We start from the raw sequence: 17,376 nt of genomic DNA, 5'->3' as shown, positions 1-17,376 counted from the left end.
ATACAAAATTGATGAAATTGGCTTGTGGAAAAAAGTGTGGTGATATGTTAACTGGGGTTTCCTTGGCCCCAGTAGAAACTAGGCCCTTGTGAAACAGAAAAGTTGAGAAAACAGTTAAGGGCCTGTCCCACTTACGCAATTTTTTTGGTGACTGCCGGCACCCATCATAGTCGCAGCAGATAGTCAAAAATTTTCAACATGTTGAAAATACAGTGGCGACCAGAAAAAGGTACGACTCTTTGGGCGACTACTCACGACCATACAGGCGTCACCCCACGACATGTCGCCTGTATGGTCGTGAGTAATCGCCCAAAGAGTCGTACCTTTTCAACATGTTGACATTTTTCAGCGACCTGCTGCAACTATGACAGGTACCGGTAGTCGCCGGAAAAATCGCGTAAGTGGGACAGGCCCTTTATCGTGACTATTATTATGACCCTGACAAATGCTACCTGCTATTCCTGCCAGTTGCATGAAGTGATTTGACACAATATTTGTAGGCTGCACCATATCTTTTGAACAAGTCCATGTTTGTGTGCTTTGCAACATTTGTTCACTTCCTTTTCAAACTTTCATACCAAATAAACCAGTGGAGAGAGTATTTGTGTTTCATTTTAATTCTTCAGTTTTCTTTTCTGCAATCCAATGAGAGATGATATAACTCTTGGCTTCTCAACGCTATGCAAATAATTATTTTTGGTTAAAAGGAAACTATTTGTTTTTTGATGGATTAAATACAGTATTTCAAGAAAGTGGGGTTAGATCAAAACAACCAGCTGGCAATTATCACTCCACTGTTAGAATACACAAGTATCTCACAACAGACTGTAAAATATGCCACATCAGAGAGAGAAGGGGGCTCGATGACTACCAACCACCGCCAGTCTCTACTGCCCATGTTGCACCAACGTGTGTAGATCGCAGATCAGCCTCAACAGACATCTGCAGACACACAAGTAGACGACCCTATGGAGAGGAGAGGACAGTCATACTCGTTTCGAGTGACAGCCGATGATGATGATGATCTGTTTCATAGTTATTTATGCACATTATTTCCTCCTGGCACAGAAAGGCATGTGCAGAACATTTTGGAACCAATAGCTTCTTGTTTAAATGTTGAATTCCTTTACAATTAAATTTTGGCATCACAAGGGCTTTGATGTGGGGAAATAAAATTAATCCTGCAACAGAAGAAAAATTAATAATTAAAGATTGTGTTTACTCTTTGAAGTTTGTTTTTTGGACATTAGTATTCCTATATAATTCTGCCAGATTGGTTACTAATTGGCAATCCTGAATTTTATTTTGATTGTTTTCTAATTTTATTTTTAACTGAAGGAAGAAAGAAGGAAAATGTACAAAATCCATTTCCTTTGGATTGAATCAAAATTGTGGAGATAGATTATGGCAAATAATGTAGAGTTTCAAATATCCATGAGAATTTATCAGCATCATCATTTCAGCTAAAACTCAGCGGGCACGTACTACGGGTGCAAACATTCAGTTCTAAACCATCAGATGGTGTGATGAAAAATGAATATATTTGACCGTAAATTTTATGAACCTTTCAGACAGTTGGTTGTCAATGCATGACAGATCTATGACCCGGCTGAAATTATTTTAAAAAGAAATATGATAATGTTTTATAGATTTCTTCAAGGTCTTAGTGAGATTTTTGTATTTAAAATAAAACAGATATCTCTAATTTGATTGAATCTTTTCCTTCTCTAGTTTGTAAAATGAAACAAATATGGACGATAATCCTGAGGTTATCCATGATTTGTGATAAAGTGCTAATAAACTCGGTGGGATGATAACAAACACACTTTCATACTCTTAAATTTTGCAAAACAAAAATCTCCTTCCGACTGCTCTGGTCACATGCATGAAGTTAGCAGTTGATTTCCTATCAAAATATTAGGGGTACAACTTCTACTTCAAATGTGTTGTATATGGAACTCGATATAGAAATTGATGAAGGGGATTTGATTTTGTTTTTCGTATATCTCCTAAATCTTGTTTTTACTGAACATTTCACATTGAAGAACGTTATCAACCAAGTGCAAACATTTTGATCCTCCAATATTCAGATAAAATAGTCAGGATAGCTCACCTAACAAAAAGGAAAAACATTTTGACCTCTTCACTTCAACTCTTCTCCATCGTCACTTGGATTTAATCCCAGACTCAAGTAAAAACCAAATGTAAATTTAGGTATTCTGTGCCCGAAGATTCTGCATTCTTTGCATCTTAAATCCGATTTGACACGTTATTTAAAAAATACAAATACATAGAAAATAGGCCATTCGGCCCTTCAAGCCAGCACCGCCATTCAATATGATCATGGCTGCTCATCCAAAATCAATAACCCGTTCCTGCTTTTTCCCCATATCCCTTGATTTTGTTAGCCCTAAGAGCTGTATCTAACTCTCTCTTGAAAAATGTTATCATATGCAACAGAGCGCTGAATAAAACTCTTTACTCTTGAACATTGTCACTAATTACAAAGTGCAATGCCATGTTAAAAACCATCTGCGTTCATCTTAGCTTCATCGGGAATTAACTTGTGTCTATGTTGGACCATTTATGATTCCTTTAAAAGGTGATTTTTGGAATGAAGCCTGTGTCATTTCACCCCTGAACTTTTTAATAGGGTAAACTTGAAGCAGACTTTTTTCAAAGATAGATAGTGTTGACCCTGGATATATTTGTCATTTGCCCTTTTTTTTCCTAAACAAATATTTAGCATCTAGAAACTAGAAATCATGAATTCTGTGCCTTCCATTTATCTTAAATGCACCAAATTACCTGACATAAAAATACACCAAGTCCTAGAGTAACTCAGCAGGTCAAGCAGCATCTCTTAAGAACATGGATAGGTAACATTTTATATGGGATCCCTCTTGAGACTGATTGGAGGGAGGAGGGGAAGAAAGCTGGAAGAGAGATGGGGAGAACAAAGCATGGCAGGTAATAGATGAATTCCAGGGGGGGGGGGGGGGGGTTGATAGGCAGATGCCTGGACAAAGGCCAGAGATGAAAAGAAAGGAGGTGTAAGGCAAAAGGATTGATGAGTTGTGAAGTTAGACAAAGGAATATAGATGGAAAGAGAGGGGAAATAGTAGGTGCAAGTCCAGATATGGCGCAGGGAAGAAGTCGTGACCCAAAACGTCACCCATTCCCTCTCAAGAGATGCTGCCTGTCCCGCTGAGTTACTCCAGCTTTTTGTGTCAGAGGATGATGTGTATGATGCAGAGGCTGGGGTGAGGGTGGGATGAAAGGTGAGAGCCAGGGGAACTCTATCCTTGTTCCATCTAGGGTGAAGGGGAAACGAGAGCAGAACTACGGGTCACAAAGAAGACGCGAGTGAGGGATCCATCTATGATAGCAGGGGGGAAACCACATTTACAAAAGAACAAAGACATCTCAGATGTCCTAGAATGGAAAGCCTTATCTTGGGAGCATATGTGTCAGAGACGGGTAAATTGTGAGAAGGGGATAGCATCTTTTCAAGAGTCAGGATGTGAGGAAATTAGCACAGATAACTGGGGGAGTGTGTTTCTGCAAATTAACTAACATATTTAATGGCTTTATTAATAGAAAGGAACAAAACATTTTCCACTTTTCATCAGAGTTAATATTTGTTTTGATTTTGTTTTCAGCTTGAGCCATTTGCACAAGATATTTTGCAGCAAAGACCAAATCCCAATGCGGTTCGCTCCATTGAGAATGTAATCGAAATACAGAGTGAGTGTGTAAAGCAGCGGAATTACAATTGTCTGATGTTGTATCCATTACAATGACTGACTGTATTGAATTAACTAACTTTTATGATATTTGATTTAGTGGCTCAAATGCACTTCTGTTGAACTTCAAAGCTTTCCTTTTCAGAAAGAAAAAAAATCAGATTAAATATAATGATGTCATGCACACAGAGAATGTCACTGAATATTGGTATACTTAAAGCATCTGGCAGCAGACTTTGTCTCTTTGCGAGATGGGAAGAATAATGAGTTGCAGCCTTTCCCTCCCTACCTTCAGTGAAACTTTCAATGAATCTAATGAGACTTTCTCAGTCCTTGGAGCTAGGACAGATATTTTTTAAGGGATTTTTTCAATAAGCAGCTATATACCAAGGTCTTTGAATATTGTCTGAATATTTCAATGAACAATATGATTGTGTATATCATGTTTGAAAAACTAAACATACTGATCATTTCAGTAACCATCCTCAAGTGCAATCAACTTGAGTTACTGTTCCATGTGACTGTGTACGTTAGAGTGATTTACTACCATGATATTTATACGCGGATTCTGTGAAATTGCCTGCCAGCTGTAGAGTAAACCCTCTTGCCCCAAATTCTTCGCAGGAGGTGGAGAAAGAAACTGATCAATCCAAATGTGCCTCCTTGTCTCATCTTATTGTTTTCCTAACAGCTAATGTGGTGTGATGTTGATAGCATGTACAGTGCCCTCCATAATGTTTGGGTCAAAGACCCATCTCTGGAAACTTTTATTGCTGTTTATTAACATGAGGACCAAAGTTGTGCCAATGAAAGTCAAAGAAGCCATTATGAGACTGAGAAACAAAATTAAAACTGTTAGAGACATCATCCAAACGTTAGGCTCATCAAAATCAACTACTAGGAACATCATTTAGAAGAAAGAGAACTGGTGAGCTTAATAATTGCAAAGGGAATGGCAGGCCAAAGAAGACTTCCACAGCTGATGACAGAAGAATTTGCTCTATAATAAAGAAAACACCTGTCCGACAGATCAGAAACACTCTTCAGGAGTCAGGTGCGGATTTGTCAATGACCACTGTTCTCACAAGACTTCTTGAACAGAAATACAGAGGCTACACTGCAAGATGCAAGCCACTGGTTAGCCACAAAAATAGGGTGGCCAGATTACAGTTTGCCAAGAAGTATTTAAAAAAACCACAGTTCTGGAAAAAGGTCTTGTGAACAGATGAGATGAAGATTAACATATCAGAGTGATGGCAAGAGCAAAGTATGGAGAAGAGAAGGAACTACCCAAGATCCAAAGCATACCACCTCATCTATGAAACATGTTGATGGGGGTGTTATGGCCTAGGCATGTATGGCTGCTGAAGATACTGGCTCACTTATCTTCATTGATGATACAACTGCTGATGGTAGTAGCATAATGAATTCTGAAGTGTATAGACACATCCTATCTGCTCAAGTTCAAACGAATGCGTCAAAACTCATTGGCCGGTGGTTCATTCTACAGCAGGACATTGATCCCAAACATACTGTTAAAGCAACAAAGGAGTTATTTCAAAACTAAAAAATGGTCAATTCTTGAGTGGCCAAGTCAATCACCCAATCTTAGCATGCCTTTTATACGCTGAAGAGTAAACTGAAGGGGACTAGCCCTCAAAACAAGCATAAGCTAAAGATGACTGCAATACCAGAGCATCACCAGAGAAGACACCCAGCAACTGGTGATGTCCATGAATCACAGACTTCAAGCAGTTATTGCATGCAAAGGATACGCAACAAAATACTAAACATGACTACTTTCATTTACATGACATTGCTGTGTCCCAAACATTATGGTGCCCTGCAATTGGGGGACTATGTATAAACCCTGCTGTAATTTCTACATCGTGAAACCAAAATGTATAAAAATGACCTCTATTAAAATCTGACACTGTGCACTTTAACCACATGTGATTTTTTTTCTATTACAAATCTCATAATTGTAGAGTACAGAGGCAAATAGATAAATGATGGGTCTTTGACTCAAACATCATGGAGGGCACTGAATATGATTATATAATTGCCCTTTGGGTTGCAATGTTATAGAAGAAAGAACAAAATTAATAATCATATTTCAATTGCTTGTACTCTTCAAATGTACCAATTACTCAAAGTTTTAAAGTAAAAATGTATTCACAATTAGCATTGGGACAAATGTTCTCCTCTATTTCCTCTACTTCATTGGAGATCTTTGAACTATCTTTAATCAGACTTTATCGGAATTTATCCTGCACTGAATGTTATACCATTTATTCTGTTTCTGTATATCGTGGACGGCTTGATTGTAATCATGTATAGTCATAAGGTCATAAGTGATAGAATAAGAATAAGGCCATTCGGCCCAATAAGTCTACTCCATTCAATCATGGCTGATCTATTTGTCCCTCCTAACCCCATTCTCCCCATAACCTCTGACACCTGTACTAATCAAGAATCTATCCATCTCTGCCTTAAAAATATCTACTGACTTGGCCTCCATAGCCTTCTGTGGCAAAAAATTCCACAGATTCGCCACCCTCTGACTAAATAAATTTCTCCTCATCTCCTTCCTAAAAGAACGTCCTTTAATTGGCTATATTTAAGAGGGAGTTAGATGTGGTCCTTGTGGCTAAAGGGATCAGAGGGTATGGAGAGAAGGCAGGTACGGGATAGTGAGTTGGATGATCAGCCATGATCATATTGAATGGCGGTGCAGGCTCGAAGGGCTGAATGGCCTACTCCTGCACTTAATTTCTATGTTTCTATGTAATTCTGAGGCTATGACCTCTAGTCCTCGACTCTCCCACTAGTGGAAACATCCTCTTCACATCAACTCTATCCAAGCCTTTCACTATTCTGTATGTTTCTATGAGGTCCCCCCCGCCCCCCCCTTATTCTTTTAAACTCTAGCGAGTACAAGCCCAGTGCCGACGAACCCTCATCATAGGTTAACCTGCTCATTCCTGGGATCATTCTTGTAAACCTCCTTTGGACCATCTCCAGAGCCAGCACATCCTTCCTCAGATATGGTGCCCAAAATTGCTCACAGTATTCCAAATGCGGCCTTACCAGCCCCTTATAGAGCCTCAGCATAGTCTTTGACTGGATAACACACAACAAAAAGATTTTCCCTGTACCTCGTTGCATGTGATAATAATAAACTAATCTAAACTAAACTAACCTAAAATAATGAAGAACTTAAATTTGCAGTTGAAACCACAGAGGTGGTTGAAAAGCTTTGAAATTAGATTATCAACAAATCTGTATTTCTTTTGGATATTTATACCTCTTGCTTTGGAAAGAATCACAGCTTAGAGATCTGGAATTTAACTTATTCGAACAATAAATAAATCAGATGTCTTTTGGATATAATTTCAGCTTTCAGGAGATTGCAGAGGAAATTTAAACACAAAACATATTTTGGATTTAATTTGTACAACAACCCCTGTGACTGATTTCATGATAACCAGTGGATGAAATTAGAACATCCTTAGTTTACATAGACTGTAAACTAGAATTTAATTGGTTGTTCAAGTAGCTGCCAGCTGTACATCTAAGATTGATCTGGTTTTGGAATGGAAAAATCTACAGTAGAGTAAAGAAATGTTATATTCATGAAATGAAACCAACCAAAGCATTTACATACTCAGAAGGACTTTGAAAGTTAGCCTGCTTTAATTTAAAAAAAACGATAAGCTAAATTATCATTGTCTCCACTAGAGGGCACTTTTTATTCTGCTGAACAAATCAGTTTTAGTATTTAAAAAGCCTGCTCAAATATTTCTGAAAAACAAATATTTTCAATTAAAATGCATAATCACTAAAATGCAATTCTATGATTATAATTCGTGAAATGAGTAGATATACACTAAGCCTGTTTGTACCATAGACCTTTGTGTGCAACTTAAATTATATTAATACATTTAAAGTAACAAATCGTTCTTACTGTTGTGTAATCTTTGCTGACAATTTTACGACAACTGATCGACATTTTATTTATTTTAGGTAAATACTGGAAATCGCTCCAGCGATTATCCTCCACAGTCGGCTACTCCTTGATAGAGACCCAAAAATGCGACAAGGAAGAAGCTGACACGGTGACAGCTATGGCCTCGTTGTCGATGGGAGTTAAACAAGGACCTGATGCTGAGAAGAGGTGAGACAGGAAGGAATAGCTCACTCTTGACACTGTAAACAAGACTTGTGTCTGTGTTGCTAGCTGGGAGATGGGGTAACTGCCTTGAAAAATAGTCTTTGGTGGGGCAAGTATGCAAGTGAGAATGGCCTGTACAGAAACATGACTAAGAAGCCTTTGTCTTGTCTGTTAATAATACTTGTGTGATTTCTATTTCTGCAGGCCAGATGATGAACCCATGGAGGAAGAGCCACCAATGTAGTTTCCAGCTGGAGTTCTCTCTTTTGCACACAATATCTTTATTTCTCTAACTCTGCCAGACTTCATTCTGTATCTCCTGTGTCCTGCTGTGGTGTTCTTCCAGAATACAAGGACTACTGGGCAATATGCTGGCAATAAACAAAAAGTAAAGATGTTTTTACCTCTGTCCATTCCTGAAATAGGTTTGTGGGACAGCCAGCATTTACTTTGGCAGAGTCACCAAGGAGGTGTCATCTCAAAAGCTCTGCTCTGAGTTTACCTACTCAAAAGTTCTCCTGTCTCAGGCAGTCAACCACTGTTTCTATTGTTCTTGTCCTTTAACAAAGGAGTTCATGCCATCTATGAGTCCAGATGCATTGATTGTAATCTCAACAAACCCAAGTGGCATACAGTAATAATTTGAAGAACATTACAGTGTGGAGAGAAAGACTATACCAGAATGGAAGAGAAGCATGGGGGTGTTTTCTAAGAAGCCCTTTGAAGACATGAGCGTTTGTGCCTTTTTAACAACAGATGGTTGCTGACTTTTGAATGGGGAGCAATGCCTTAAAAGTGTGGAAATAATTCCTCCACTGTTGTGATGTGGAAAAGATGGTGGTGAAGCCTTCTCTTTCCTGGCATGCGTGCAAAAAAAGGTCCAGTCACTAGCTGGATTTTCATATCGAGTTGGAATACCATTTTTGCTGTTTTTTCCAAACAAAACCTAGCCTATTTTAAGGTAGTTGCCAGTCCAGAGTGGCAGATTATACTGTTGAAAATTGTCAGGTTACCATTAAAAACCTGCTTTACTTATTACGCTGGGTTTATATAACACTGAGTAGTATAGGGAATCAACCAATAACAAAGCATGTGTTAGGTTGACTTGCAACAGATAAACATGTTTAAAGGTTGGAATGTTAATCAAAAGCATGATGCAGGATTTTGTTTTCCAAACTTCCACTTCTGTGGTCCTCATTTCTAATAGAAATTGAAAACATAAACTAATAATAATCTGTTATCCATTAGACAATGAGGTTTTTTGACAAAAAGACCAGGTAATTTGTTAATAGTACAGGAGATAATCATGTACAAATGTTTTCTTAACAGACCAAGTTTGATTTTATTATGTGGGCACTTAGAGGGGAAATTATGGCTTTTACTGAAGATGAGAGAAGATGGATTGTGGACACTTAGAGGAGCACCTCACTGAATGTTTGTGGTCAGACTTGGCAACTACCTTAACCATTGCATTTTATTTTATTTGTGTTCATTTTTACTTCTGGTAAACCATTTAACAAAATAATATCTACTTTTTATATAAAGAGATCCTTAAGTTTTTAAATCATGTTTCATAAGACCTGATAACTTTTTTTAATTACTTTTCTCGTGAGAATTCCAGTTACTTTACCCACTGGTATTTTGATGAGATTATTTTTGACTCTTTTGTGATTAGTCTGTGGTTCCAGTCTAATTTTAATCTTCTGTATTTTTCCCCCTTACATGGAACATAGCTTTCTGATGGTTTAGAAGAAATGTACTGGAGATTTACAGGAGGATGTACTTTGAGTGAGGGATCTTGTTCAAACTTTGTGTAACAATTCCAGTTGGTGTATATTACTATATGTTCTGTTATGAGTAGATTTATAAATGAAGTCTTGTAAGAATAGTATTGCAAGGTGATATCATACACATTTAAATATGAGTAATACTACAGTGATACTATATTTGATATTTGTAACTGGTTGCACTGCAGAAGGCTGCCATTTGCTAAGGGGGAATTAGCATTAAGGTTTTCAGTTGCTGCACTCTGAAACCAAGAAGGAAGGGTGATGTTTTTTTTGTTGAAGGACTGATTGTTTTTACATTGTGATCTAGGAGCTGTGCTTATCAGCTATTGACAAGGATGGGGAGAACTTGGCTCTGAGCCCCTGGTTGATTCCATTCTGCAGGTGCTTGGGTTGGCCCCACAATGTGACTAATGCTGGTTGAAACTTGGATTGTTAAGAAGGTACACTGTCCTGCCATCTGTTCATGTATACACGCACGCTCAGTCTGCAATTTATGGGACAATTGACATGGGGGTCATTAAGTGGTAACTTTTTTTCTCTGAGTAAATGGTTTTCATTCCTTCTTTTTGTAATGGTTTCTTGAAGCTTAATGAATTTGGCGCTGTGAGGATTATGTGGAGCATGTGTGCGTGTACGAGATGTTTGGCAACACTGAATAAGGGCACTACTGTATTTTTGTTTTAAAACAGATTTACACAACATAAATATAACCAGCTGTAATCTTTAAGATAGTGTTCCACACTTTCTATAGGATTATGTATGTTTGATTGCAAAGCAATTAACACATCAATTCTGTGACTTTTAAGAAACTGTTTGCATCTACTCTTGATGTTAAACATTCCTTTAAATAAGTGGAGTTAAGTATTCATTCCTTTTTTTGATAAGTGAATTTAAACATTGTTTTTAAAAGGCCCATTGTTTGTTTTCTTTTAAGGGGCATTGATCTTTTTTCATTTAATGGGAGTCAGTGAGCTTGCATGTGCCACAAACAGAAGATACCATTTGTTCTGTACAGGTATGCACGCAATTTGCATCGTTATTTCTGGGGCAGTTTACCGAGTTTCGCTTTTTTTTCTTGGCATCTGTGGAAGAGGATTAACGTTTTTTTTCTGATGAACATACCAGAAAACCTCAGAAGCAGATCACTCTTTTATTGAAATATCTTCAAATATCACTCTTTAATACTGTTATAAATTGATACATAAATTTGACAACAATTATCTAGCACTTGTGTCATACAAATAGACTATTGCATAATCTGCATATAAAATTTTAAGAACACAGCAAAGAAAAATTGTAAAACTGTTAACTGCCTGTGTCGTCTTGGGGCCAACCCTTTTGAGACAAGCAAATTTTTTCTGAACTAAGTATTTAAGATCATAAACAATTAACCTTTCAGCGCAGCTGTTCTTTATCTCTTCCACCATAAATCGTGTAGCGGTAATCCACTTAGCAGTTGTGTATTGTGATCGATGTGGATGAATATTTACAAAGAAAGGTTTTTTTTTGGGGGTGATATTGTTGTTACGAAGTAGGAGTGATGGCTACCTGACAGCCTCACTTTATTTCATGTTTTGATATTGACTGCAAAGTATCACATTACGGTGTATTACATTTTGTGCTCCATAGTGGAGGCGCCTTTTCTTTTCTTTTCCAGTTTGAGAGGAGGAAAAAGTGTGAGAAGAATTTTAAAGTTAGTTCACCCAAAAATCTTTTATTTCAGGTATGTAGTAATAGAAGTTGTAACTATATTTTATCCTTCTTTGTACCCATCCACACACAAAATGACGCCACCATTGTTATCAGTACCAGTAAACTGATTTTCTGTATTTTAACCACAATCAATTATTGTATGGACCTACTTTATTGGTGATAGCCTTATTGTGGTAGCTTTTGATGGTCTTCATTTGCCTGTTGAAATGGGTCGGCCTTTCAGACTGACTAATGGTGTATCTCCTTGACAGTACAGACTTCATTTTTGACTTTATTAGGAGTCCAGTATTTTGTACCACATTATGACAACTTGCTATTGTGGTGTAAATAAAACTAATTACAACATCACATTTAAAGTTGTGTTTTCATTATTTTACATTCTACGTTATTGATTTCTATTTATTTACAATGTAGGTCAAGAGATTGATCAAGCTAAGATAATCTGGAAGAAAATAAGCTTTTTCAATTTTTATTTTTATTTTTTTCTACTTGACAGAATGTTATCAGTCTTGTACTCTGTGGATCCAAAAATGTAAAATATAATTAGTGAAACATTATTGTTGCAAGCTCATATCTTGAAGTATGATCTTCAATGCTGACTGTCATTTCACTTAATTTGGAACTAAAGATTAAAGCAACATCTTTATTCAATGACGTGATTAGTTCCTATGTGCAACTAGCAAATTCCACTCCTCCCCATGATCTGTTCTTGTTTCTTTTTTTTTTAATTTACACTCTGTCATAATAATTTTCCCAGGTTGTGGGGTAAAGCCAGTCTCTCGCTCTCAACCAATAGCTTGCAATCTGACCAGAGGCTCTATTGTCTTGCAAGCAGATCCTGAATTTCCAACCATTACACATTAGTATTTTCAAAGCCATGATCATTCTTTTCAGTGATAGCATTTTGAGTAAATTCTATTCAATATTACCATCTCTTCAACTCCCCAAGTTCTTTGATTCCATTTTGTGCCTCAACAAACCATCACAGATCAGGCATACATCATTGGGCGACATTTCTTATCCACTTCAATTAAAGGTCAGGGATGGAATAAAGGATAGAGGAGCGGCCCGGAAGCCTTCTGCAGTGCAAATGTAAGTGGAAGAAAAGACACAAAGTGCTGGAGGAACTCAGCAGGTCAGGCAGCATCTTTGGAAATGGAAATATAGGCAGAGATTGGATATGCAAGTGGAGGACGTTTATGATGGACATAGTAACATTGATAGTCTGCATGGATGTGGTGGGCCAAAGGGCTGTTTCTGTGCTGTATGCCCCTCATCATTTATAAACCTTAAAGCTACCCTTCAGCCTCCTCCTTTCCAGTGAGAATAAACCCACCTATCAATAGACAATAGGTGCAGGAGTAGGCCATTCGAGCCAGCACCGCCATTCAATGTGATCATGGCTGATCATCCCCAATCAGTACCCCGTTCCTGCCTTCTCCCCATAGCCCCTGACTCTGCTATTTTTAAGAACCCTATCTAGCTCTCTCTTGAAAGCATCCAGAGAACCTGCCTCCACCGCCCTCTGAGGCAGAGAATTCCACAGACACCACTTTCTGTGAGAATAAGTGTTTCCTCGGCTCCGTTCTAAATGGTTTACTCCTTATTCTTCAACTGTGGCCCCTGGTTCTGGACTCCCCCAACATCGGGAACATGTTTCCTGCCTCTAGCGTGTCCAAACCCTTAACAATCTTATATGTTTCAATGAGATCTCCTCTCATCCTTCTAAACTCCAGAGTGAACAAGCCCAGCTGCTCCATTCTCCCAGCAGATGACAGTCCCGCCATCCCAGGAAATAACCTTGTAAACCTTTTCCGGGAATTAACCTTGTAAACCTACTTCCCCTTTTCCCAACTTGACGCCATTTAGATAGTAATCTGCCTTCCTGTTTTTACTACCGAAGTGGATAACCTCACATTTATCCGCATTAAACTTCATCTGCCCACTCCCCCAACCTGTCCAAGTCACCCTGCATTCTCATAGCATCATCCTCACAGTTCACACTGCCACCCAGCTTTGTGTCAATTTGCTAATGTTACTTTGAATCCCTTCATCCAAATCATTGATGTATATTGTAAATAGCTGCGGTCCCAGCACCGTACTCCACTAGTCACTGCCTGCCATTCTGAAAGGGACCCGTTAATCCCGACTCTTTGTTTCCTGTCTGCCAACCAGTTCTCTGCCCATGTCAGCACTCTACCCCCAATACCATGTGCCCTAATTTTGCCCACTAATCTCCTATGTGGGACTTTATCAAATGCTTTCTGAAAGTCCAGGTACACTACATCCACTGGCTCTCCCTTGTCCATGTTCCTAGTTATATCTTCAAAAAATTCCAGAAGATTAGTCAAGCATGATTTCCCCTTTGTAAATCCATGCTGACTCGGACCGATCCTGTTACTGCTATCCAAATGTTCGGCTATCTCATATTTTATAATTGACTCCAGCATCTTCCCCATCACCGATGTTGGGCTAACTGGTCTATAATTCCCTGTTTTCTCTCTCCCGCCTTTCTTAAAAAGTGGGATAACATTAGCTACCCTCCAATCCACAGGATCCTGAGTCTATAGAACATTGGACGATTATCACCAATGCGTCCACGATTTCTAGAGCCACTTCCTTAAGTACCCTGGGATGCAGATCATCAGGCCCTGGGAATTTATCAGCCTTCAGTCCCATCAGTCTATCCAACACCATTTCCTGTCTAATGTGGATTTCCTTCAGTTCCTCCGTCACCCCAGATCCTCTGGCCACTAGTACATCAGGAAGATTGTTTGTGTCCTCCTTAGTGATGACAGATCCAAATTACCTGTTCAACTCATCTGCAATTTCCTTGTTCCCCATAATAAATTCACCTTTTTCGATCTTCAAGGGTCCAACTTTGGTCTTAACTATTTTTTTCCTCTTCACATACTTAAAGAAGCTTTTCCAATAGCTATCCAATATCTCCTTGTAACGTTAACCCTGCATCATTGCAGGTGAATTGCTCTTGCACACTCTATTGCTGCCACATCTTCCAGTAATGTGTCAACCAGAATTGTACACGTACAAAAGTATTTAGCTATTGGAAAGTAACCTGTGAGGGTAAGCGACTGGTGAGATGGAGGAAATAGTCACTTGAGAATGCTGAAGGGGAGGAGTTTCTGGTTGTGGAATCCCATTGAAGATGACTAAAGTTAAGCGGGTACAACCGGTGCCTAAAGATGGTGATAGAAAAGTCAAGGAAGAGTCGAAGATAGACCCTGTGAAAGTGAGAGAAATGTCGAAGTTGGCAACAAAAGTGACATTCGAGTTGTGTCCAAGTGCAGGAAGCCACACCAATGTAACAGATTTATAGGGAGTGCCTGAATAGAACTGGGGCAGAGAGTGATCCAAATATTTCACATCTGACAGGTGGAACTGTAGACCTATACAAACTCCCGTTGGTACACTCTGACAGTGAAAGTCAGTGGATTAAAGAAGGTTTTTGAATGGAAGAACAAATTGGTACAGGAGACTACATTGTGAGCACAAACATCCTCCTGCTTGAACTTTAAGTTTCTCTGCCCTGTTTCTACAACTCACATCTTTGTTGCTCTTTATTTCTTAATGTCTATTTCCCCATCAGTACATGGAGGCATCGTTCATCTGTTCCTCGTTCTAACTTCACCCCTTTCTGCATTTCAGCAATTCCCTTTGGCCTTCCCTCTTTAAGCATAAATGATCAGAATTAACACAAAGCTCCCCTGTATCTCATTGGTTCTACCCCAATTCACCTGGACCTCTTCCCACACACGTTTTCCTGGCTGTTTAACATCACAGCGTTAGCCGTCTCAATAATTCCCACTCAGTTCCAGTCCTCAATCTCACGTCCAACTGAGCAATACCATCAAACCTGTCAGCTGTGGTGCACAACTTTCCTTTACTAATTGCCTACTTCCTGAAATTGCCTCTAACTCCCGGACTGAAGCACAAGCTACAGGAGCACAGGTGCTCATTGCTACCCCTTATTGCACATTTAAGATGAGGTCACTAAAAGCTGGCACTTCCAGCAACGGTTGCAGTTAAGAACCGTAACTTTAAGAGAGTCTTTTACCTGAAAGGTCAACTGTGTCTTTTCCACAGATGCTGTTCGACCTGCTGAGTGTAGTATTTTCTGTTCCATGCCTCTGGTTAAACAACAAGACATGACCAGACCAGGTGAGGAAATGGGTCACTTTATCCCAGCAGGTCAACCTCCAGTTAGCATCGTTGGAGAGAGAGCTCATTATGTACAGTTGTTCGCAAAGCTATGATAAGTAGTTATGATAATTAATGTGCTCAATTAAAGCTGTATGAAAGCTGAATTTGTCCCCAAGTGGCATTCTGACCAATTTAGGGCACTAGCCTTTGAGAAACAGAATAAGGGCAGAGCAGCTCCAGGAATGTTGGAGAGAATCAATTAGAGAACATAGAGTACAGCACAGGAACAGGCCCTTTGGCCCACCATGTCTGTGCTGACAACTTCACAGGGCCCATAACCCTCAATTCCCTGTTACGTCATGAGTTTGTCTAAATGCCACTTAAATGTTGCTGAGGTAGACCTTCAAGCAGATAAAGCTGCAGAGGGTTTAGAGAAAGTAAATGAAGAAGTGTTTCCGATGTGGCTGAAGAGTCATTAACCAGCCAGGACATGTGGAAGGTGTTCAGCTAATGCAGCAGGAGTGATATATCTGGAGTTCACAAAGTGACTGGAAAGTGACAAGACGAGGATCGAGAATGCCCCACCTGATAACCTAAGTGGCTCGCTGAGTTCCTCCAGCACTTTGCAAATAATCTGGAATAATTCAGAGTTAAAACAATGTCAATAATGAGCCAACCCAGGTTCCCCAGGCATCCAACTTTACAAACTTAAAGTATATCAGAGAACTGAACTGAACTTTATTTATGGAGCACTTTAAAAACAACCACTGTTGCAACAAAGTGCTGTACATGACTAATCATAAACGTAAAACAAAACAACAAAAACATTAAAAGAGTAAATACAATAATAGAAACACTAAAACAAGAGCAAAGTCTCATGCAGGGGCGAAAGCCAAGGAATAGAAAAGGGTTTTAAGACTAGTTTTGAAAATGGACAGTGAAGGGGCCTGTCTAATGTGCAAAGTAGAGTGTTCCATAATGTCGGAGCAGCAACAGAGAAGGCTCTATCCCCTCTGAGCTTCCGCTTAGACCTCGGTACCTCCAGGAGCAGCTGATCAGCTGACCTGAGGCACCGGGCAGGAGCGTGGGGATGAAGCAGCTCAGAGAGGTAAGGCGGGGCAAGACCATTTAAAGATTTAAAAACAAATAAAATAATCTTAAAATGAACTCTAAAGTACACAGGCAGCCAGTCCATTCCCTCACAGAGAAGAACAAGAATACAGACAATTAATAGAAAGATTGAATTGTGCACCTTGTAATGCTTTCTCCCACTCCTGCGGTCACTCTCCTTTCCCCTCCTTCGCACACTCATCTTCCATCCCTGGGTCCCCAATTTCCATTTTATCCCCTCAGCCTTTTACTTCCCCCCCCTCAGATTCCTCCCTATCCCTTTACATCTTACTCCTTTACTTATCTGACGCCCTTTTGTCTTCTTTTCACCTTTAGCATTTGTCTCTTATGCCACCCATTTGCCAATCACTTGTATTCAGCTTTCTCCCCAAGTATTCTCCCTCCCCATGTATCAGTCTAAAGAAGGATACCGAACAAAATGTCAACAGTCCATTCCCTCTGCAGATGCTGCTAACCTGCTCAGTTTCTCCAGCTCTTTGTGTCTTGTTCAATAATCCAGAATCTGCAGTTTCCTGTATCTCCTTTGTAGTGATTTGGTTTTAAAGTGAAGGTGAGACTCCTGGCCTCTCAAAGGGAAACTCATGGCGAGACAAGTCCTTTAAAACTTTCTTTGAAAACATCATGCAGTAAAAGTTGTAAATGCTTGGGCTGCAAGGTGAGT

The 17,376-nt window shown here is 39.3% G+C and overlaps 1 protein-coding gene across 8 annotated transcripts in view; it reads left to right on the top strand.

Moving 5' to 3' along the window:
- hdac4 (histone deacetylase 4) overlaps window positions 1-11,773 on the top strand; it is a 356,629-nt gene extending 344,856 nt beyond the window's left edge. For all 8 annotated transcript variants that reach the window (XM_055638510.1, XM_055638508.1, XM_055638509.1 and 5 more), the window contains 3 exons: window positions 3,663-3,747; window positions 7,773-7,923; window positions 8,125-11,773. In XM_055638510.1, the coding sequence (XP_055494485.1) occupies window positions 3,663-3,747; window positions 7,773-7,923; window positions 8,125-8,164 (276 nt within the window). In that variant the 3' untranslated portion in view covers window positions 8,165-11,773. The remainder of the gene's footprint in view (window positions 1-3,662; window positions 3,748-7,772; window positions 7,924-8,124) is intronic.
- Window positions 11,774-17,376: the final 5,603 nt, after the last annotated feature.

The sequence above is a fragment of the Leucoraja erinacea genome, chromosome 7 (genome assembly GCF_028641065.1).
Source record: "Leucoraja erinacea ecotype New England chromosome 7, Leri_hhj_1, whole genome shotgun sequence".
Taxonomy (NCBI): domain Eukaryota; kingdom Metazoa; phylum Chordata; class Chondrichthyes; order Rajiformes; family Rajidae; genus Leucoraja; species Leucoraja erinaceus.
Note: the sequence above shows the minus strand (reverse complement) of the source record. Positions and strands in the feature narration are given on the sequence as shown.